This window comes from Lasiosphaeria miniovina, assembly GCF_030549165.1.
Source record: "Lasiosphaeria miniovina strain SMH2392-1A chromosome Unknown B0T26scaffold_2, whole genome shotgun sequence".
Classification (NCBI taxonomy): Eukaryota; Fungi; Ascomycota; class Sordariomycetes; order Sordariales; family Lasiosphaeriaceae; genus Lasiosphaeria; species Lasiosphaeria miniovina.
Genome location: NW_026848221.1, coordinates 5688067 through 5710119, shown reverse-complemented (window position 1 = coordinate 5710119; position 22053 = coordinate 5688067). Strand labels below are relative to the sequence as shown.

General features: G+C 57.0%; 4 protein-coding genes across 4 annotated transcripts; 3 read left to right on the top strand and 1 right to left on the bottom strand.

Annotated features, from left to right (window-relative positions):
• Positions 1-722: 722 nt before the first annotated feature.
• Positions 723-3639, bottom strand: B0T26DRAFT_697969 (uncharacterized protein). Its single transcript, XM_060441417.1, has 2 exons — positions 3490-3639; positions 723-3410 (listed from the first exon to the last, which is right to left on the bottom strand). Exon 2 carries the CDS (start codon positions 3198-3200, stop codon positions 1113-1115), a length of 2088 nt encoding a protein of 695 aa, XP_060301300.1. The 5' UTR covers positions 3201-3410; positions 3490-3639; the 3' UTR covers positions 723-1112.
• Positions 3640-5305: 1666 nt separating this feature from the next.
• On the top strand, positions 5306-10951 carry B0T26DRAFT_171946 (PHD/FYVE-zinc-finger like domain-containing protein). The gene is made up of 4 exons (XM_060433570.1): positions 5306-5537; positions 5952-9578; positions 9631-9826; positions 9964-10951. The coding sequence occupies exons 1-4, from the start codon at positions 5526-5528 to the stop codon at positions 10722-10724; spliced, it is 4596 nt and encodes a 1531-aa protein (XP_060301299.1). The 5' UTR covers positions 5306-5525; the 3' UTR covers positions 10725-10951.
• A 3095-nt stretch (positions 10952-14046) lies between these two features.
• B0T26DRAFT_748663 (uncharacterized protein) lies at positions 14047-17012 on the top strand (the record flags this gene model as incomplete). Its single annotated transcript, XM_060444991.1, has 4 exons — positions 14047-15519; positions 15580-15597; positions 15835-16717; positions 16816-17012. The coding sequence occupies 4 exons, from the start codon at positions 14047-14049 to the stop codon at positions 17010-17012; spliced, it is 2571 nt and encodes an 856-aa protein (XP_060301298.1).
• A 2646-nt stretch (positions 17013-19658) lies between these two features.
• Positions 19659-21260, top strand: B0T26DRAFT_636879 (uncharacterized protein; the record flags this gene model as incomplete). Its single annotated transcript, XM_060436873.1, has 2 exons — positions 19659-20031; positions 20155-21260. 2 exons carry the CDS (start codon positions 19659-19661, stop codon positions 21258-21260), a joined length of 1479 nt encoding a protein of 492 aa, XP_060301297.1.
• Between the last annotated feature and the right edge of the window lie 793 nt (positions 21261-22053).

Sequence of the window (22053 nt, the reverse complement as noted above, 5' to 3'; positions counted from 1 at the left end):
GGAGCTGCTGCTGTTGTGTCTGTTGTGCCTGCAGGGCGTCGACCTGGGCCACCACGAGCAGCCATAGCGGCGTGGGGAGGATGCGCATTTTTGTTTAATATCTGTCGATGCGGCTCTTCTTGCCAGTCGGATTCGGTCTTCGATGTTGATGTTTCTGTGGTGAAGGTACCTAGGGAGGTAAAGTAGGTACTTTGCCGTGTTGACTTGTCTGCCGTCTTTTCGTCCGAGTAGAGGCGGAGAGCAAAATATTAGTCTAGCTGCCTCGCTGCCGTTTGCAGAGCAAGCTGGCGGCCTGCAGGGATCAATTGGCGGCGTGGGCGGGCGACGATTTCCGGAGCCGACGGGCTAGATTAGGGGTTTGAGGAAATTATTTGGTCGTGATGTTGACATTGGGCCGCGGTTGGCTAATTGGCGTTACCTTAGCTGGGGCTGGATGCGGTGCGACCAGGGTAGGTAAGGTAGGGTAGCGTGGCTGGCTGGCTAGCTTACACCACACCAGCACCTCAAAGACGACCATTCTTTTATTCCCGTAAGCTCTACATATCCACGGATCTAAATATTCTACAAGCTCTATCTTTGCTACCTGCCCCAAGATATAATCCTACTCTGGGGTATAATCTCCGTCCTGGTCGCTGAGCTGCTTCTCAACTTCTTACTCGGTTGCCTTGAATCGTTCCTCGTCTGAGGATGTGAGTTTCTCTGGCGACGGGCGGACCATCTTCTGCTTGACCATCTTCTGCCTGCTTAAGGGCGTAGAGTCGCGGGGATGATGCAATGGCCGCGCTAAACCAAATGAGGAGAGTTGGGGGGAGGGCGCCATTCTCGGAGCGTACAGCACCGTGTTCGCTATTACATCTACAGATATCTAAGTTCTTTTCCTATCCCCCTTTGCTCTACTATAATACAACCCAGAGAAAGAAACAATACGCGTACAGCGCATAGGGGAACAGATGAGTCTAGTCGTCGTCACAAGGTGAGGAAGATAGATAGATGGTAGTAGGACAGGTGTTCTTCAGATACAAAATGTGACAAGATAGTAAAACAATGACAGTTAGTTGTTACAAGAAAATGAGAAAAGGATTTGATACAAAGCCCGCCCCTGCTCGGCTAGCTCAGAATAGCGACGTCTGCTCACGCTCCAAGTCGGCTATAGAGAACTGCGCCTTGGCGTGGCCTTTCAGGAAAGACGAGCACAGCAGCGCCGTGGCGACGCTGACGTTGAGGCTGTCGACGCAGGCGGCGTCGGCCGACAGGTTGGGGATGGCCACCTCGAAGTCGGCCTTGGACTTGACGATGTGGCGCGCGAGGCCCTCGCCCTCGTTGCCGACGAGCAGCACGCAGGGCCCGTGGCGCAGCGGGTCGCGCTCCTCGACGTCGTGCACGTCCAGCTGGCGGTGCTGCGTCGACGAAGCCGAGCTGCCGCTGCCCGACGGCTTGTGCGGCACCGCCGCGTAGACGGACCAGCCGTTGTCGCGCGACTCGGCCAGGAACCGCGGCAGGTTGGGGATCGAGTACAGCGGCACCGACTCGCTCGCCCCCGACGCCGCCTTGAGCGTCACACCCGACACCTTAGCCGACCCGTGCTTAGTGGTGGCCAGTGCCGTTGCCCCCAGGAACCCGACGCTGCGCATGATGGCCCCCACGTTGCCCGGGTCCAGCACCTGGTCCAGCACCACCACCAGCGGCTTGTGCGTCGCGCTCAGCGGCGGCATCACGGCCGACTCCCCGTTGATGGCCTTTTCCTCTTCCGACTGGTAGTCGAGCCTGACCTCGTAGGCGCTGCCGCCGCCCTCTTCTCCCGCCTCGATCAGCGGGCCCAGCGAGTGCAGGGGCGGCTGCTGCAGCGGCGACGTCTCGAGGACATAGCCGTTGTGCGGCCGCTGCTCGGCCATCTTGTCCATCATGCGCAGACCGTCCTGGTCGCTGAGCACGCTGGTCTCGACGCCCCTGCGCGTGGCGAGCGCCTCGAGGCCCTGGTCGCGGTCCGGGTTCTGCCGGTTGCTGCCGCCGTAGATGTAGAGGTGGTACGGCTTGCGCCGCATCGACCGCAGCGCCGCCGTGACCACGGACCGCCCGTAAATGAACTGCGACGCCGCCGTCGTGTATCTTATCGACACGGGCTGCCGCTCCTGCCAGATCTTGAACCGCCGCTCCCGCGCCGACCCGCCCGAGCTGTCCTGCGGCTCCCACGCCTCCTTCTCCCGCGCCTTCCACGGCTTCCTCTCGCGCGGCTCCCACGGCGCCGGCGGTCTCTCTGAACGCGCCGGGCGGTCTGAGAACTGTCTGCGCGCCGGTCTCTCTACGCCTTCTTCTACGGCGGAAGAGCTCCAAGAGGAGGGTAAATCGGTACCTTCTAGCTTGATAGCTTGCCTCACGGGATCCCTTTCTGTGCGTTCTGTGCGTTCTGTGCTGCTGGAGAATTCTTGGCTCAACGGGGCTTCTGCGCGATTAGGACGGCTTGGGCGGTCAGAGCGTGTGTAGCCAGAGCGAGAGCTGCCCCGTTCTAAGCGCCTCCCGGAACCCGAGGAACCGCCACGCGCGGGCCGCTCTCGGCGCGCTGAATCGTCTGAAGACGCGTCTGGGGCAACAGCAGAAGTTGACCCATCCCAGTTCTGGGGGGCATGAGAGGGTGCCCGATCGGTTGTCCGCTTCATCCCTTCGAGAGAGGAAAACGAGTCTTCAGGCTGCTTCGAGTCTCTCCAGCCGGTGGATCTGGGACGTAGAGGTGCGGGGGATGACTGCCGTTTCACGACCCTGTCGACTAATTCGGGGTCCAGCTTTCCCGTCTGTAGCTGATTTACTAGACTCTTCTTCCCGAAGCTGAGTTTCTCGTCGTAGAAGCGCGCCTGCCGGGACAGGGGCCTAGCTTTTGTCGGGTCGTGGGTGATATCTTTCTTGCCCTTGCGGATCTTGAAGGCCGAGTCGGCCACTTCGGCACGGGCAGCTTGTCTCTCGGCATACGTCATGCCCTTGAGGCTGTCCTGAAACTCCTGCCTCAAGGCGGCGGACGAGGCTGATGATGCCGTGGGTGGCCGACGGCCCTGTGGCCGCACATTCTCTGAGCGACGGACGCCTTGATGAATAGCCGCGAGTGACGCATATCTCCTCGCCAGTCCAACGTTTGTGGCGGGTGGTATCGAGGTGGCCAGGGCTGTGGTTCTCAGAGCCCGGTGGGCAGTGAGGAGAGCCATGACTGCCATGGTGCGGGTTGCCCCTGGGCGCGTCGTTGCCCCTTTACCTCGCCAAGTTTTTGATGTGAGCTTCTCGCCTGTTTTCTTAACGGCCTTTGCTGAAAATCGAGGATCGATAAACTGCCTGAACAGACAGAGGGACAGAACGACCTTGTGAGAAGCAAGTACCGGGGTTCGATGTGCGAATTATATGTGCTGAGGCGGATGAATGTCGTTATTCTTTGGCTCAGTGAATTCAGCAACTACTCGTCAGCCTGCCTGATTGCTTCCGCTGAAATGCTGTGAAAGTCGGAATTACCTTAATATTCTGTGGCAGAACAAATTACCGGGAGCCCCTGGGTCTGGGGTATAGTGTAAAAAAAACCCTCCAAACGAGTGGTATATAATGTGAGGATTTATATGAAAATTATAAGTGACACTTGAACGAAGGGAAAACTTGGAGAATAAATGCACCCCATTCCGTAAGTGACGAAAAAAAAAGAGTGGACCACGGCGACAGGGTCTCTGCTTGCAGACGAGCCGATGGCCCCTGCAAACCCCACCATCCCCACCATCCCCACCACATGGCCGCAGCCAATGGCACAGGCCAAGGACGCCACTTTTCTTCTGCCGTCGCCCAAAGTGTTGCTCTTATATCGACCCCAAACGCGTCGATAAGTGCTAAAGCCGGGCGGCGCGTTTCGACATCACCACAGTCCGAACGACATGTCTTGCTGATTGACGGTGCCCCCGAAATTTGCACGCGTCTAGACTTGGCCCACGGTCTTGCAACAGGTACGCAATACAGAACAAATCAATATTTTGGCAGTGCACCTTGCTAACCAGCGCCGGGCGCCCTTCCGACAGGTTGCCCAGTGCTGTACTTAACAGTCCAGTACTTGGTACCTTCTATTAGTTGCCGTACTTTACATATTCTGTGCACATTCTAGCTTCCTTGTTGGCATTACGTACCCTACCTCTGGCGATTGACTTCGACGCCCGAATACCTACCTCACACCGAAGTCGTGGCGTCCCCTCCGAGCGACGTGTCTCGCCATGGCCAAGGCGGCAAACGGCCTCTCGATCTCTGAAGAGGAGCTCTTGGATGGCCTAACTCCTGAGCCCGCTGCCTACGAGTCTCAGCCCGATCTCTCCGAGGACGACTTCTTCCTTGCCCCCGAATCGCCATCCCCCGCTCTCGATCTCGAGTCGGAACCAGAACCAGAGCCAGCGCCAGCGCCCCGAAAACCAACTCGCGCTCTTGAACCAGTTGCGCAGGCAGACCAAGAGGCTCCCGTGCTTGTCGGCACGGATATACATGGCTTCGACAGCGGGCTGCTAAACGGGAATGCGAAAAAAGCGGCGCATACAGTCAGAGTGGTCGATATCGAGGTTCCGATACCGTGGCTGTCCCCGTCACAGCGGGCGGCTTTTGAGTATGTCCACGTTGAGGATGAAGACTTTGCCCAAGGACTGGGTTTGAGACGACGTCACAGGGTAAGCAAGTTTGCTCAGCTTTCCTTCTCTGTTGCACCACCATTCCCATCGTCGACGACTCGGCTGCCACGCAAGGAGTGAGCGACACTCCGTCTTGCGACCCAGTCTTGTGAGATTTATCCGCACGCTATATGTTCTATATTTGCAAGCCTGCGAGGTGGACTGTGGACGCACTCATGTGTTGCTTGCGCGGAGCTGTATCCCCTTGCCCAACAGACCTCGCAGTGACAGATACGTGACGTGGGGGACACTTGGCGCATAGTGTCGATTCGATTTCAAGAAGTGTATGTGCTCTAGTTATAACTATAAGGCCAATTGAGCCTATTAGGCCGCCGGAGAACGCTGGTTCTAGCCGCTGCCCACCGTAGTTGGCTAGTCTGGTCTGAAAGTCAAGCGATGGTGGGTTTGCGAGGTCCATGTTTCGATTCTTGCGGCTGTGGTTGCTCGAATCTGAACTTGGAGTCAACCTCGCCCTCCTCCAACCACGAGGCCGCGCTTACACACACATACACCTCGGAGACCTGCCTCGAAGGCCTGCCTTAGGGATATATACCTATCTTTACCTACCTCCTACGTCGCACCCCTTTTTTTCATCTGGGCCCGAATTTCTGCCTTTCTCTCTTCGTTGTGCGCCTTTGCACGTCTCCGGCCTGAAAAGCACTTGCAGATCTCTCCCCACACACACTTCTTCAACTTCTTCACTGCTACACACCGAAGAACTTCAACCTCGCCCCGGCAGCAGTGCCGAGCGCAGATACCTACTCTGCTGCTATCTTAGCAGGCGGTTCTTCGCTTTGCAAAGGCTTCATTCCTGCTTGCCTTCTCGCGCCCTCTTCTCGTCAGCGGCGACTAAGAAGAATGAGCACGATGGTATGCGATCTCTACAGCACAAGATGCACATGCACATGCACATGCCCTTCATACCCTTCATATCGCGCAGTCTCTTCGGCACTGCTACATACTACACTATCCTGTACTATCGCAGCCCCAACCATTTCATGAATGACACATTTTGGACCTCATTTTGCAGTTTCCCACCTGGCACCTTTTTCCACCTTGTGTGCCCTGCGTACCTTCTGCACTGGCCACTTTGGTCAGCCCTCGTCTGATGTTTCTTGGAACCCTTCATCTCACTTAAGCCGAGTCTCCCTTACCGCTGCTACATTGCGCTTTACGTAACTTGTGGTTTCCTCATGGGAGTCCCCATCCCAAACCTTAACATTCTTCTCGTGGCTGCTCACTTGTGCCTCACCTCATGTTCAGCCAACACTAACAGACATCCAGGATCCTGACAACGACGGTCGGAACGTCTCGGGAAAGCGGAAGCGGAACAGCGATGATGCAGGTTACGGCAGCGACATCTTGGACGAATCTGACCAAGAAAACGAGATCTCACAACCCAGAGCCTCCCGAAAGAGACAAATCACCAATTACTACTCTGATGGCAGAGGCCGGTGGAGCGCCCGTGCCAGCACCCAAGCCACGTCTTTCGGGAGCGACGATGATGACGAGGGCGAGCCAAGAAAGAGGACTCGGGAACTACGCCCCAGACCTAAGAGAAGCCCACAAAACCAGTCACCGGCCTTGCCCCTCTCACAGGAGAACGACGTGGACGAATTGCAGAACTCGGACAAGGATGACGGAGATTTCATCATACAGTCAGACATCGTCCGGTCCAAGACGAGGAAGAGGCTTCGGCCGATATCCTCCAGGACTAAGGATTCGGAGGGCCGCCACTCGCATAATGTCAATGACGATATCGAGTTTGAGACCCGCCGCTCGTCACGGGCGAACAAGAACACTAAGGTAATCATCGACTACGTGGATGATGATGAAATCTTTTACGGGGTCGAGGAAAAGGCCCCGGCCACGCCGAGATTCGGCAGCATGCGAGAGACATTCCAGTCAGCGAGTTCCGACTTTAAGGAAGCCCACCGTCGTAACTGCGGTAGCTGCGGATATGTCGAACACAATCCCAACAAGGGGCCTTTGATCCATTGCCAGGGCTGCTCTAACTCATACCACAGGCTTTGCCTCGGCCCTAGAAACTCGCGCGACCAGCGTGTCACTAAGGTCGGCCAGGGCTTGTTTGTGATGCAGTGCCGCTTCTGCATAAGCACCTACAAGAAGGATGCACGTGCTCCAAGCCACGACGTCTGCACGGGCTGCCACACCAAAGGCCCGTCTTGCGCGCCCTTTTCCCAGAAGAAGACGCCCAAGCAGGAGGAAAAGCTGCGCGTCGAAAATGGCGGCGTTGATCCCGTCACCCCCGTGGCACCCAATCTCATCGACAACCCGAAGAACGTCTTGTTCCGCTGTGTTCGCTGCCACCGCGCCTGGCACTACGAGCATCTTCCCCACCCAAACAAGACACGCGACCCTGCCATGGACGACCCCCAGAACCTCCACAAGCACCGCCTGGACGAGTACCAGATAAGCTGGCACTGCAAGGAGTGCATGGACACGGAGGAAGACAAAGTCGACAAGCTGGTTGCGTGGCGTCCGGCGAACCGCAGCAGCTACACGCGCGGCCAGACCATTGAGGAGTTCACCGAAGATGAGGTCGAGTACTTGGTCAAGTGGGAGAAGAAGTCATACAACCACTGCACTTGGCTACCCGGCCCGTGGGTCTTTGGCGTCGTGCTTGCCAATATGCGTTTGGCTTTTGTGAAGCGCACTCATGGCGAGAGGGCCGACGACGAAGAGCTCCGCCACGAGGTCACCGGGGACTCGCTCGTCCGATGGACGCTGGAGGAAGCCGTCCATGACTCGTGGATCACGCCTGACATTGTACTAGACGTCCAGTATGCCCCCCGATCGCGCGAGGCGGAGCAGAAATGTAAGCGCTTGTCCCGAGACGATAGGTTCGACGAGGACAAGAGCAGAATATTTCACGTCACCAAGATTCTGGTCAAGTTCGAGGGTCTGGGCTACGACGACGTCGTGTGGGACACGCCGCCCCCATCGGGCTCGGGTGCCATGTACGACGCCTATGTCGATGCTTACCACGAATATCTGAACGGCAAGCACTTCGAGTCGGACCCCTGGCGCACCATGAAGGAGCGTATCAAAGGGCTCCGCAACATGGACTTCAACACCGAGATCCAAGTGAAGCAGCAGCCAAAGGGGCTGAAGCGCGGCAAACTGATGGACTACCAGGTCGACGGCCTCAACTGGATGCTATACAACTTCCGCCACGAGCGAAATGTGATCCTTGCCGACGAAATGGGCCTCGGCAAGACGGTCCAGGTTGTAGCCCTGCTCTCGAGCTTCATCCAGGACAATCCCAGAATCTGGCCCTTCCTGATCGTGGTACCCAACTCGACGTGTCCGAACTGGCGCAGAGAAATCAAGAAATGGGCTCCCGACCTGCGCGTGGTGGCCTACTACGGCGGGCGCGCATCACAGAGCCTCGCTCACCAGTACGAGCTGTTCCCTGGAGGCAGCCGAGACCTGAAGGCCCACGTCGTCATCATGTCCTACGACTCAGCCAAGGGCCCCGACACTCGCCGCCGCTTTGCCGGGGTCAAGTGGGCTGGACTTGTCGTAGACGAGGCCCAGGCTCTCAAGAACCCCGAGAACACGCTGTACAAGGCCCTCAATGACATGAACATCCAGTTCAAGCTGCTGCTCACGGGAACTCCCCTGCAGAACAACAAGCGCGAGCTGTTCAATCTGCTGCAGTTTGTCGACCCTTCCATCAGGGCTGAGAAGTTGGACGAGAGATTTGCCGAGATCACGAAGGAGAACCTTCCCGAGCTGCACGAACTGATCCGGCCGTACTTTCTCCGGCGCACAAAGGCAATGGTGCTGACCTTTCTGCCGCCCATGGCGCAAATCATCATACCCATCAGCATGTCTGTCCTGCAAGAGAAACTCTGCAAGTCGATTATGGAGAGGAATCCGGAGCTGATCCGGTCCGTGTTTGCGCGCGGAAAGCTGAAGGCCACCGAGAGGGGCCCCCTCAGCAATATTCTCATGCAGCTGCGCAAGTGTCTGTGCCACCCCTTCGTATACAGCCAGTCCATCGAGGACCGCAACACAGGAAACGATGAGCTCACGCGCCGAAACCTGGTCGAAGCTTCGTCCAAGCTCATGCTGCTGGAAATTATGCTACCGAAGCTGAAAGAGCGCGGCCACCGCGTGCTCATCTTCAGCCAGTTCCTCGACCAGCTGACCATCCTCGAGGACTTTATGAATGGTCTCGATCTCAAGTACGAGCGCCTAGACGGAGGCCAGTCGAGTATGGAGAAGCAGCAGAAGATCGACTTGTTCAACGCTCGAGACTCGAAGCTGTTTGCCATGCTCCTCTCCACCCGCGCGGGCGGCGTGGGCATCAACCTGGCGACAGCAGACACGGTCATCATACTGGATCCCGACTGGAATCCGCATCAGGACATACAGGCGCTGTCGCGAGCCCACCGCATCGGCCAACAGAAGAAGGTGCTCTGCTTCCAGCTCATGACGGTCGACTCGGCCGAGGAGAAGATCCTCCAGATTGGGCGGAAGAAGATGGCGCTCGACCACCTTCTTATCGAGACCATGGAGGAGAAGGAAGGTGAAGTATTGCACGACGTCGAGTCTGTGCTCAAGCACGGCGCCGCGGCCTTGTTCGGCGAGGGGGAGAAGAAGGAACGCATTAACTACGATGCGGCCGCTATTGACAAGCTTCTAGACCGGTCCATGGAGGAACAGACGAAGTTGGGCGACGACAAGTCTGCCGAGTCAGCCTTTGCCCTCGCCCGGGTCTGGGCCCAGGACAAGGCCGGCCTTTCCGAGGACCTCGAAGAGAGCAAGCAGAACCACAACACGAGTGTCTGGGACGAGATTATCCAGCAGCGCGAGGAGGAGGCCCGGCGAGAGAAGGAGCGGGAGCTCCAGACTCTTGGGCGGGGCGGCCGCCGACGCAATGTGAGTGGAATGTGCGGCTATTGTTTTTACGTATATACTAACTTTAGGACAGGCTGCCAACTACATGAGCCAGAGACTCCAGTATGAAGAGGGCGGGGAGGCGCTCCCTCCGGACAGCGACGCCGGGTCTAGAGACGAAGACTTTGTCGGCGCCGAATCGGAAGCCGAATCGAGTGACGGAGGGGACGAGGGTGAGTTTAGTATCAACGGATCTGATTCGCGAAAGCTACAGGGCAAAGGTTTACAAGGTACGAAAGTCATCAGCAAAACCCCCACTAAGGCTGTCGCCCGCGGCATGGCTGGAAAGTCGCCAGCCACTCCCAAGACGACAGCGGCAGCAAGCAAGAAGACCCCCTCCCGAACGGCGAGCTCACGAAAAGAGCAGACACCCAAGCCCAAGAAGACCCCAACCCCGCGAACCAAATCGGCAAAAGCATCCAAGGCCCGAACGGGAACTCCTTCCAGACAACCGGCCAAGTCCCGCAGCTCCAACACGGAACAGCAAACCCCAAACAAAAAGCGAACCCCCAAGGCCACGGCAAAGGCGTCCCCCAGAGCCACCACCAAGGCAACCCCCAAAGCCAAATCCCAGGCTACCCCCAAGGCCAAAACTACCGGCCCGGGCAACAAGCCCTCCACCCTGGCGGACAACTCCCCAGCGAACAACGCCCCGCTGGACAACCCCCTGCTGGCAGCATCCCCGCTAGCCCAAATTCCCCAGCCATTCCCGGACGACCAATTGTCGCCTTCCCCCGCCGACGGCCGCCAAATCCCGCTACACAGTGGCAACCCCGACCACCAGCCCAACCTCTCAGCGGACCCCCTTTGCGCGGAGTGATGTTCCTATCACAGCCGGGTGGGCTAGAACTATCTTGCGTTGCTCCTCAGCAGAGCCGCGCTGCTGCGGCGCCCCCTATCGGAGCACTAGCGGCGGACGGAGTGTGCCTTGTCTGCGGCTTCAAGCACCCGGTATCCTGGGAGTGTCCGGAGATGTCTCAGGAGCTCCATCTGCGCCTCGCTCTGGATCGGCTACGGACGACGCCCCACCTGACGGCACACGATATGGGCTTTATGAGGGCCTTTCTCATGGAGAAGCTGAGGGTGCTCAAACAGCAGTGGCAGCAGCAGCAGCCCCCGCACCCATGATTTCTTTTCCCCGTATTTTTTTTCTTTCTTCTCTTCACGTTTTCTTGTCCCTCAAGATGGGCGTGTCGTCTCGTCGCATATTCCTTTCTCTTCGTCTTGGTCTTCTAGGGAGGGAGTGGGCGGTTGTGGTCGACCCATACATACATGTGGGGGGAAGTAGAGTTTTGTCCTTTCTTGTTTTGCATGGAAGAAGGCATTTCGTTTTTACCCGCAGGCTTTTTTTTACTTTTCTACCTTGCCGGTTTGGTTTGGCTCTGCTTCTTTTCTAAAGGGAGGCATTGCAAACCAAACGGGTCTGTATATGCATACATGTATTTAACGCGCATGGCAGGGCAGCATATGGCATAGCATAGAATGCAATGGTATGACATGGCAATGGAAGCATATATAATGGAAATCACCAGTCAAGAGGATTTACGGGAATGACTAGTTACCTGCCTGCCTGCTTGCCTAGCTAGCTATATGTCTGCAGATTGGTGGCTCTTTTTCCCCTTCGTCGTGGTATTCTTCTCGATATAGAAGACACAGGAAATGGGAACGCTATCAGCAGATGCCCCTTTCTTTTTCTTTATTCTCGTGGGTGATGTGTGTGTGTGTGTGTGTGTGTGTGTGTGTGTGTGTGTCTGGGTGTGTGTCTGGGTGTGTGCTCGTCCGCTGCCGTTCGTTTTCGTTTTCGTTATCGCTATCGTAGCCGCCATGGTCATATTCAAGGTCATAGCCATGGTCACGATCACTGCCATCGCATCTATCTCGCGCGCGTGTGTTTTCCCTTCACCACTAACCGAGCTGGTTTGGTTTCTTGTTTGCCCCTCTCCCTTCTTTTTATATTGTTAATGAAACCATAAACCGTAATTGGTAAGTCAAACTGCGCGCATTCGGATTGGTTTGCTGATGGTTGGTCCGGATTGGTCTGGTCTGGTTTGGAGCTTTGGTTTTGGGTTTGCGTACCGGAAACCCCCTCGTTTTTCTCACCTAGACTCTCATCTAGAGAGAGGATGATGTTCGTCTCGAGATGATGGGGAAAGGTGCGGCAAGTCAAGGCAAACCGCGGCACATCCCATCCCCCAGATTCTACAAGTTGCAATTCCGAGTCTGGGGTTGAAAGCTGCGAAGTTCGCAGGCAAACGGAGCTAGTACGTATCGAACGTATCGTGTGCAAGTTGTGGTGCCATTTCCTGCCCTGTCATGCCTGCTGCGTTTTGTGTTGTTGATTAGTTGGGATGTATGATTGTGCATGTGTGCCTTGATCGTAGTGCGGGATGGAATTGTAGCGATCGTAGAATATGGGATATGATATATATCTTCTCGTCTGGTTTCGTCTGTTGCTTTATATACATGTGTGTGTATGTATTTATTTCAATGTTTCTGGGCTTGTGTGTGTGTTTCCCCATCTCACATGGCCCTTGTTTCTCGCGCGCATATATGTGTATGTGCGTAGATTGGTTTGCACACGCTGATTGCTTTCTTTTGGCGTGTGTGTGTGTGTGTGTGTGTGTGTGTGTGTGTGTGCGTGTGTGGATGGAAGAGTGGAACGTAGGAGATTGATAAATGAAAATCAGAAATGGGAAACAAATGACTGGACGGTGGTCTGATGTTTTGGTTTGGTTCCGTGGCTGGCTACCTGGCTGCGTATCCAACTCAGGGCAGAAGAGGATACGGAGAGTTACAGGGCGAGGTACAAACAGAGGCATGGCCCGTCACCTAGGTCTGTCTGTCTGTCTGTCTGTCTGTCTGTCTGTCTGTCTGTCTGTCTGTCTGTCTGTCTGTCTGTCCTTGTTGATGTGCGGCGGCTGACTTGCAAAACGACGGACAGGTGGGCAACCATGGCCCATGTCATGTGCATCTATCTCTCTGCATGGCTTATGTGTAAGGATTTGCCCAAGGTACAGTTCGCCCGCAACTGAATGGGGCGGCGGTTTTTTCCCAGTCCATGGCCGGGCTGTCACGACGGCCGTGACACGTTGGGTAGCTAGCCTCTAGTAGCCTCAGCCCAGGCCCAGGCTCGCCAGGTCGGGGTTGATGAGACTGAAACCGGCTCTCTCCGATTTCCACTTTCCATTTGGCACGTGGGAAACAAAAGTAGCCGTTCGTTTTGCTTGGGGATACAGAAACGGAAGTGCAGAAGTGCAGAGTAGTGGTGGGCGTTGCGTCGTGGGCGGCACCTGCAGGTATCCGGCCTCCCTCTCCCAAGCGCAGGGAACCCTATGCGTATGAAAATGGGCCCGTTTGCTTCTGTCTATCCATCAGTCTGTCCGTCTCGTTTCTTGTTGCCCCTCCTCCGCGTCGTCATCTCTCTTCCCTTCCCCGCGGCTACTCCTTCTTTTCCCCTCCCTCCCCCGAGTTGAGCAAGATAGCTACCTAGGCAGTGGCAACAGCTATCTGTGTCTAGAACGGACGGCAGCACCAGGTTTGCGGGTGTTGCTTTTTCTCTGCTTGCTCTTGCTTGCTACCTCGCCTCACCTCACCTCACCTCACCTCACCTCATCTCGCAGGCACCCTCTCTGCCTTTTCTATTTAACCACAGAATGCGTGCCGGTCTCTGTTGGGCTCCCTCTTCTTCTTCTTCTTCTCCCACCACCGCCCGAGCTATCTAGAGCGCGCTCTGCCTTCTACACACCTACACATACACTCGTATTCACACGCGCTCGCACTCAGCTTGGATCACGGTCACTCGAAATATCACAAGCAGCGCACCTTCCGCTTTTCTTTTCCCATTCTACTACTACTATTACTACTACTACTACTACTACTACTAGTTCTACTATCACGGCTGGGCAGAGACGGACGGACACGAACACGGATACAGATAGAGACAGGCCTCCCGTTCCCGCTCCCGCTCCCGAACCAGTCCAGCAGCGCCCAGTCTGCCGCACCTCCACCTCCACCTCCACCTCTACCTCTACCTCCACCCCCACCTCAGATCCAACCCAGGTTCAGCACTTGAAGCAGAAGTGAGGCTGTTCTGAAGACGAGCCTGTCTGGGTGCTTCTGTCTGTCTCGCGAGCTCCAGCTGTTTCCGATCCGGCGACAACGACGGCAAGGAGGCACTGCTGCCCTAGCCCGAAAGAGAAGGAAGGACTTTACTCTGCTGGCATTTCACAGAGGCGAGACGAGGCGGTATAGGTAGAAGTCGACGCGTTTCGTTTGCAACAGACGCAACGCAGCCACCCCTGCCCTGCCCGCCCTGCCCTGTCCATCTTATCGGCTTCTCTCTTGTGCTCCTGTGGTACAGGCACAACACAGCACAGCGCAGCACGGTACCGTCCAATCTTTGGGGCCCAGTTTCTGTCTCTGTCTGTCTCCCCGGCAGGCCGCCTCCGCTATGGACGCTATGCTCCTCAAAGAGCACCACCACCAGTCGCAGCAACACCTCCACCAGCACAACTTGCAACAGGAGCAGCAGCAACAGGAGCAGCAGCAGCAGCAGCAGCAGCAACAAAACGCTGGTTCAACTGCCCCTGTCTCGTCACCAAGTGCCGGTGCTGGTGCCAGCCGCAACTCTCCCCATCGCCCCTCTATAACGTCGTCGGACGGCCTGTCGGGCTCGTCGTCGGATCTCGCCTCGTTCACGTCGACGCCCGACACGTCGCCCAACTCTCTCATGGTCCGGCTGCTCGCCTCGAACCACAGCCATAGCCACAGCCATACCCATACCCATAGCCACAACCAGAACCACAACTACAGCCACGTTCATATAGCTTCCGAGGCTAGCTCCAAGCCGTTGCCGTTGCCGTCGCCATACGAGCTGTCTCCCTCGACCTCCCACTCTTCGTCGTCGTCTCCGTCTTCACCTTCGTCCTCGCAGCCGCCGGGCCGGGCTACCGGTCTCGTCTCGTCCGACGACACCAACACTAACGCCAACGCCAACGCCAACGCTAACGCCAACGCTAACGCCAACGACGACCGCGCCATGGGCACCTCCTCCTCCTTCGACCCCTACGGCCAGCTCCAACACCCCGCCCGCCCGTCCGCGCCCGCAGCGGACGGCCAGTCGCGCGGCCCCGGCCCCGGCCCCGGCCCGACCTCGCAGAACTGGCGCATCGTCGCGGGGGGTGGAGGGAGCGGAAGTACCAACAATAACAACCACAGTCACAGTCACAGCCAAAGCCACGGCCACGGCCACAGCCACGGCAACCACATCGTCAACCCATTGCACGGCGGTAGTGATAATGGTAATGGTAATGGCAACATCGCCAATAACACCAGCCGCGTCTTGCGTCCGTTTGCGCTTCCCGTGAGACAGCCGTCGGTCCCGACTTCGGCCGGTCTTGGAGCGGCTGCAGCATCGCCGTCGTTGTTTTCGCCCTTCTTCCCGCCAAGCATGAGCATGAGCATGCCAATGGGCGTGAGCGTGGGCGTGGGTGCTGGTGTAAGCCATACGCAGCAGCTGCTGCAGCAGATGGCACCCCACCACCAATATCAACCACAGCAGCAGCAGCAGCAGCAGCAGTTGTCTGCCTCGCTGGGGTTCGACGAGAGTGCAGCAGCGCAGAACTGGATGCAGGCGCGCGGGGCCGAGCAACAGCAGCAGACGGCACAGGTCCAACAGCAGCAGCAGCAGCAGCGAGGTGATGCCAGCGCAAACGCAGGCACAAGTGGTGGCAGCCACTTCTTCGCCTACGCGTACCGCCGCCCCGACGGGCAGTACACGCGCCTGATCCCCGCCGACATGCTGCCGGCGCTGCACGACATCGCGCCGTCGCAGCCCAACTGCAACGGGCTCCTCGTCGTGCCCGTGCCCCTGGGCCTGGCCCCCAACGGCCGCTCGAGCAACACGGAGCACGTGGCGTGGAAGGTAGGTTTCTGTTCTTATGATTCTAGTTCTCGGGAAGGGGTGCTGATAGAAGCAAAATAGATTCCAGATCCGATCCAGGTGAGTTTGGTCAGTCCCTTTTATATTCCCCCGTTTTCGGGGTGTGGTTTGGATCTAGTCACCCCCTTTTCCCGTCTCTCTTGGCACACACACACCACACACATGAACATGCAAACGCGGCATCGAACCATTACCACAACCAGTCACCCATGACAACCCCCCCAACCCCCCCCTTGACAAGCAACACAGCCAGGCTAACACCCAGACCCGGCGCCTCGCCCGTCGCGCAACAAGCAGTCACACATCGACTCCATCGTGGCGTGCTCGCCGCCGCCGACGCCGTCCTCGTCGGCCACAACCACAACAACAGCGACGACTCCTACGCCACACAACCACACCCACAACACCCACAGCCATATCAACCACCACACCCACACCCTCACCCACACCCAACCCCAGCCCCAGCCCCAACATGCCCAGAAAAAAATCAAAGTGTACTGCGACAAGTGGGTGCACGAGGGCGTGTGCGCCTTCACGCAGCAGGGCTGCAAGTACAAGCACGAGATGCCCTTCGACAAGGACACGCAGCAGCGCCTGGGCCTGTTCCACGGGCTGCCGGCGTGGTGGAAGAAGCACCAGGCCGAGCTGAACCGCGCGCACCGCGGCGATCTGCTGGGCGAGGGCACCGATTTGCCGGTTGTTATTCCTGCGGCTGCTAATAATAATGGGGGGAATGGGGGTGGGAGTGGTAATAATGGGACTTCATTTGGTGGAGGGGTCCAGCAACATCGTGCGCGAGCTGCGACTACGCCGCAGTCGTCGACGATGATGGGTGGTAGAGGTGTTGTTTCTGGTGTTTCTAGTGTTTCTAGTTCTGTTGCTTCGACGCTCAGGGGAGGGAATAGCAGCAGCAACAATAACACCAACAACAGCGGCAGCGGAAATGGCAAGGCCACGGCGGCGGCGGCGGCGGCGGCAGATAATGACCGCGCGAGCCAGCTGCTGAAGCAGCAACAACACACTACTTCTACTACTCCAGGAGTCAGTGGTGGTGGTAATGGTAACGGCGGTGCTCCCGGGTGGGCGCGCCCGTTCCACACCGCGGCGAGCAACAAAACGGGCAACAACACGGGCAGCGGCGGTGGAACTGAAGCGGCAACAAAGGGCACGAGCCGGTTTGGTGAGTTTTTTTTTCTTTCTGTCTCTTGGCTCGCTTGTGTCGTATCGTATCGGCTACAGGGTGGCGGGTGGCTAACAGAGTGAAAAAAAAAAAAACAGCCGCAGCAGCGCTCTTCCCCTCGCCGTTCGGGCCCATCGCGCCGCCGCTGGTTTCTGTAGCTGCGTCTGCGTCTACATCTGCTGCGAATAATAACAACGCTACAAGCTCGCCGTTGGATTCCCAGCAGCAGCAGCGCCGCTCGACCACCATGCCCATGCCCATGTCGCAGCACCAGCAGCAGTACCAGCTAAACTAAACTGGGCCGACATCACCAGGCCCTTCTTTGTTTTTGCAAGAGAAGCAGGCAGGCTCTGGTCTGATTTGCGCGGCTGCTCACGCGTCGGTGCCGGTGCCGGTGCCGGTGCCATGGCATGGCTTCGACTATTCATCTATCCACCACCGTCGCTACCGACCAGATCTGCAACTGGAAGGAAAGCTTGCTCCCGGAAAACGATACGAGCTGTTTGCCTTGCCCCTTTTTGAACTGCCCCCTTTCTCGCAAGCCAGGGAGGGTCAAGGGTCAAGGATTGGGGGGAGGGTTATGGAAGTAGCAGCCAACGATGAGAAAGATGAGAGGGATGAGAAAGAAAAAGCAGCACGACGCAGCGCGTTGCCTTTTTCTTTCCCTCTGGCAGTTCTATTCACACACACCCGCCCATCTCGGTCATTTCATTTCCCCCCCTATTTTCCCAGTCATGGTCAGGGGCAACAAGCATCTATGGCCTGCCCCCTTTTCCCCACTTCCCCTTAGTTTTGCCTTTTTTCAGCTTCCTTGATATTTTTCTTGGAGTTTGGCCTTTCCCCTGCTTTCCCCAGCAGATGCGTTGCTTTCCTTCCGGCCCTGATGCCAAAGGAAGAGTTCAGTCCTGCTCTTACCCATCCACCCGCCCATATCCCCAGAAACAAAATCAGATACCATACCACACTAGAGAAAAAGAAAGATTGAGCGTTCTTGTTATGCATCACCACCAAAAACCCCTCTATAGGATCTTTTTCTTCTTTTTCTACTCTTCTAGACAACGTTCACGTCCAATCATATCATGTCATGTCATGCCACGTCACGCCAGTCACGTACGTACGCCATGGCAAGCAAACTGGGAAACAAAGGAAATGTGGAGGGAAAAAAAGAGAAAAGGCCACAAAAGCACTAGACATGTGAGACGAGGGAATTTGGACTGAAAGAAAAAAAGAATCAATGATTGACAGGGAAGGAAAGAGAAAAAAAGAATGGACGGGGCTAGCAATGGCCAGGAAGGTTTTTTTTTTTTTTTTTTTTTTTATTTACTTCTTAATTTTTTTCCTAGTTTCATACTCGCGACTCCCCTTTCTTTTCCCTTTTCATTTTCAACTTTCCTTGGCCCCTTTTTTTCTTCTTTTCTTACTCCCTAGATGCACTATTTAGCCATTCTTCCTCCTTCCTTTTCTGTTTGGCTTGGGGTGGCGTGGCGTGGGGTTCCCTGATTCCCGCATCGATATGGAATGGATTGGGAGGAGGGATACGAAGGAAGGAAGAAAACGGCACGACGACGCGAACACGGGAAAAAAAAGGACTTTAAGACCCTGGAGACGGGATGGGGCTGTCAATGGAATATGGAATATGGAAGTAGGGCAGGGTTCTTAGAGGGAGGAGCAAGATACGAGGCTAGCGGCCAAATGAAACTCTCCTCGGCGGTCCACTTGGCTGGGTGGTTTTTTTGGAGTCTCTGGCTTTGCTTTGCTTGCCCCTTGTGGCGGACGCATTTTCGTTTTTTTCTTTTCTTCCCTTCCTGTGTGGCATACTAGGGACGGGAGACGGGACACGGGCAGTCTATCTACACACGGGCAGGGTATCTACACACGGGCAGGGACTCGGACAGAGAAAATGCCGTTGCGCCTTCTTCACTACCTAGTTTAGGTACCTTACTTTGGGCAGTTTAGGCGGAGTCTGGATTTTGAGTACGGCTTGGCATGGCTTTGGGCCGGCACGGGCACGTATGTGCGCACGCAGACAGACAGACAGGCAGGCAGCAGGGAAATGCATCACTTTTTTGCTTTTGGCATTGTGAATGACTGACTCGCTGCTTCCTTGCTTGTGTGACTGTCTTGGGTGAGTTGATTTGGGGAGATAAGTACCCAGAACGAGTTGCATGTCTTAAGATGTAGCCTGTTCAGCTGAACGGATCGAGACTGTCTTCCCAACTCCATTTCTGCACTGAATGTTTCTCGACTAGGGTTTGGTCGATCGCATAAACTAGGTATTTGAAGGAAAGAGCGACTTTCGAGCGTAGCGAGCAACCTGTCGCAGGCGCCCCCGGAGGGCCGCCGAAGGCAAAAAGGAAAGAAAGAAAAAAGGCCGTTCAGTTCCGTAGACTCTGGGTAGCTATCTAATAGCTGTCTCGGGTGCGACTGTCGAGCTACGTTGCTGGTGACTGAGATAGATGTGGCCCGCATGTCGTGAAACCTGGTGTCGTTCCACGACGAGACGTTGTTAGTGCCACAGTGGCTTGCCTCTGGGGTTTGACTACACAGTACCCCACTACAGCCCCTGCACCCAGCTGCAGCCGTGACCCTTGCTAAGTGGGGCCCACTCCAATGCTGCCTCGCGACAAATCGCGGGGAGCTTCATTCACTTCGTCTCGTGCACCGGCAGCCTGGCCTCCCCACGGAGCACACAGCACACAGCACACAGCAAATCGAAAAATACTGGCCGGCGAAGGGCCCCTCAACTGAGCCGCACACCCAGCCAGCCGACCGACCGCGAGGCATGCGACTGGAGGCCCGACCGAGGTGCAGCACCCAAGAGTCGAGCGAGCCCTAATTTGAACTTGCAGGTCCCTCGCTACCTCGAGCTCCCCGCCGCTAGATCGGCTGTCTGCGCCACCCATCCCGAATCAGATCACGTCCGCCACCGCACCCGGCAGCCATGGACAACGCCGCCTCCGTTCTGCTGGCCTTCCCGCCAGACGGCGACCTGCCGACTCTCGAAAAATACCACAAGGCCGTTACCGCCCATGTGCAGCAGGCCGAGAGGCTCCTCAAGGACACCACGACCAACCTGGCGAGCCTGGCCCCCCTGCTCCTCGAGCACGTCAACCCGGCCGTCAACTCCATCTCGTACCTGGCCCTCTTGCAGTCCATCCTGGCCTCGGAGAAAACTACCCAGCCCCAGCGCCTCGCCGTCCTCCCCAGAGTCACCGCCTTCTTCATGACCTTTGACCCCCGCCAGATCCGATATGTCGGCTCCGCGCTCTCCCGTTTGCTCGACCTTGTCGCGAGTAACGAGCTGTTGCCCGTGAGTTGTATTCTGCCGCTACATTTTCAGGCTACTCTGCCAGATTGGGGTCAGGCTACTCTGGCACCACATGTTCAGTCTACTAACACCCACAAGGCTTCCGTCGCCGTCGACGTGCTCGCCACAGCCATCCTCCGACTCAACCCTGCCGGCTCCATGCTGACCTCGCACCACCTCTCGCTGGTGAGCCTCGCCTACGAGACGAACAACATTGAGCCCGCCCTCCCCGTCCTCGAGAAGACGATAGTCTTTTACCCCGGCGTCAAGGGCGCTGCCGCAGAGAAGGGCCTGCTAGGCGACCCGGCCCTGGCCCTCGCTGCATATCTGACCCCCGAGTCGGGCCTGACGGCAAAGCTCAGCAGCTCCTCGGTACTGCGGTACGACCTCTTGTGCGGCCTGTGCTTCATCCAGCGCCGCATGTGGCAGCAGGCCTTTGACGCCCTGGAGCGCGTCGTCACGTACCCCACCAAGGACCTGGCCTGCAGCAAGATCATGGTCGACGCACACAACAAGTGGGTCCTCGTCGGCCTGCTGCTCACGGGCAAGATGCCCGCGCTGCCGCCCACGACGTCCCAGCCCGCGCAAAAGACGTACGCGACGCTCGGCAAGGCGTACACGGCGATTGGCAAGGCGTTCGAGAAGCTCACGGCCGAGACCATCAAGGCCGAGGTCTTTTCCCTGGGGCAGTACAGCCTAGCCGAGGAGGGCAACCTGGGGCTGATGCAGCTCGTGCTCTCCCACTACCAGCGCTGGCAGATTGTCAACCTCGGCGAGGCCTACACCAAGATCTCGCTCGAGCAGATACGCGCGCAGACGCAGAGCGCAGAGACGGGCGCGCCGCTCGAGACCGAGGCCGAGATCGAGGCGCTGGTGGAGAGTATGATTGGCGACGGCATGCTGCACGGCGTCATCGAGAAGCCGGCGCCCGCCGAGGAGGGCGACGACGGCACGCCGCCGCAGCCGGCCTACCTCCACTTCCTGTCGCCGGCGGACGACCTCTCGGAGCAGCAGTTCGCCGCGCAGATGCTGGCGGCGGCCCAGCGCATTAAGGACCTGGGCCCCATAGTGAAGGCGGCCAGCGAGCGGCTGGGCACGCGGCCCGAGTACCTGCGCTATCTGGTTCAGGAGCAGAAGCGGGACAAAGACGGCTCGGGGCCGAACTCGGCGGCTATGGGCTTCGAGTTGACGTTCGACGACGAGGACCTCATGACGGGGGTTACGGCGGGCATTTAGCCGCAACATATGTTTTTGCGGGAGCGTGCTGGTGTGGAAAATACCCCGAGATACAGAAAAGTGGCAGGCAGGGGCGCAAAAGATGCCCAGGCTGTTTGTCGGCGACAGGGATAGAAGGGATGAGACATGACTGCTTTTATTTTCGCTCTTGTTCGTGAGGGGGTATGCTTGAGGGAATGTCCTTGAGGGGACAGAAAGGAAACTGTCTCGGTAGACTTGGTGACCGGGTAGCTAGCTAGCTAGCTCGAAGGCAACTTGCGCGCGAAGGTGTAGCGAGACGGATGCGCGCCACGGCTGGCTGGCAGAGACACGACATGACGTGAATGAATAAAGCCAAGCAAGATATAACCCCAAAGAGTTGCAGTGCTTGTGCGTGTGTTGTTGACTGAAGATGGCAAGGGCTATACTGGTGCCCCTTTACACGCTTGGATTATCAAGTATGTGCCTATCAGACACATCGGGTTGAACAGCGCCGCAGCCAAGCCGGCCAGTGTTGCTTAGGGCTGGTAATACGCTAAACATTTGAGTAAGCCTATCCCGGTGTATTTTCCTTCTTGAGCTAATCACCATCCACGTGAAGTTTAGTTTAGTTTAGTAATTGCAACTCGCATGAAGATGTAACTGCCGCAACATACCTCGAGATATCTTATTGTACATACAGGCAGTAGAGGTTCAATAGATAGATAGGCAATGTTTGTGGCAGCGATTGTCACGTGAGCTGTTCGTGTTTTGAATGGTTGGCTGGTTGTTGTCGGTGTCTTGGTCGTGCCTTTGGCTAGTTTGGGCATGTTGG

Excerpts from the sequence above, each read along its gene's own strand:
- B0T26DRAFT_697969 (XM_060441417.1), bottom strand. The coding sequence starts at position 3,200 with ATGGCAGTCATGGCTCTCCTCACTGCCCACCGGGCTCTGAGAACCACA.
- B0T26DRAFT_171946 (XM_060433570.1), top strand. Across the intron at positions 9,579-9,630 it reads GGGGCGGCCGCCGACGCAAT|GCTGCCAACTACATGAGCCA; the intron begins GTGAGTGGAATG and ends ACTTTAGGACAG. Across the intron at positions 9,827-9,963 it reads ACAGGGCAAAGGTTTACAAG|ACACCCAAGCCCAAGAAGAC; the intron begins GTACGAAAGTCA and ends CGAAAAGAGCAG.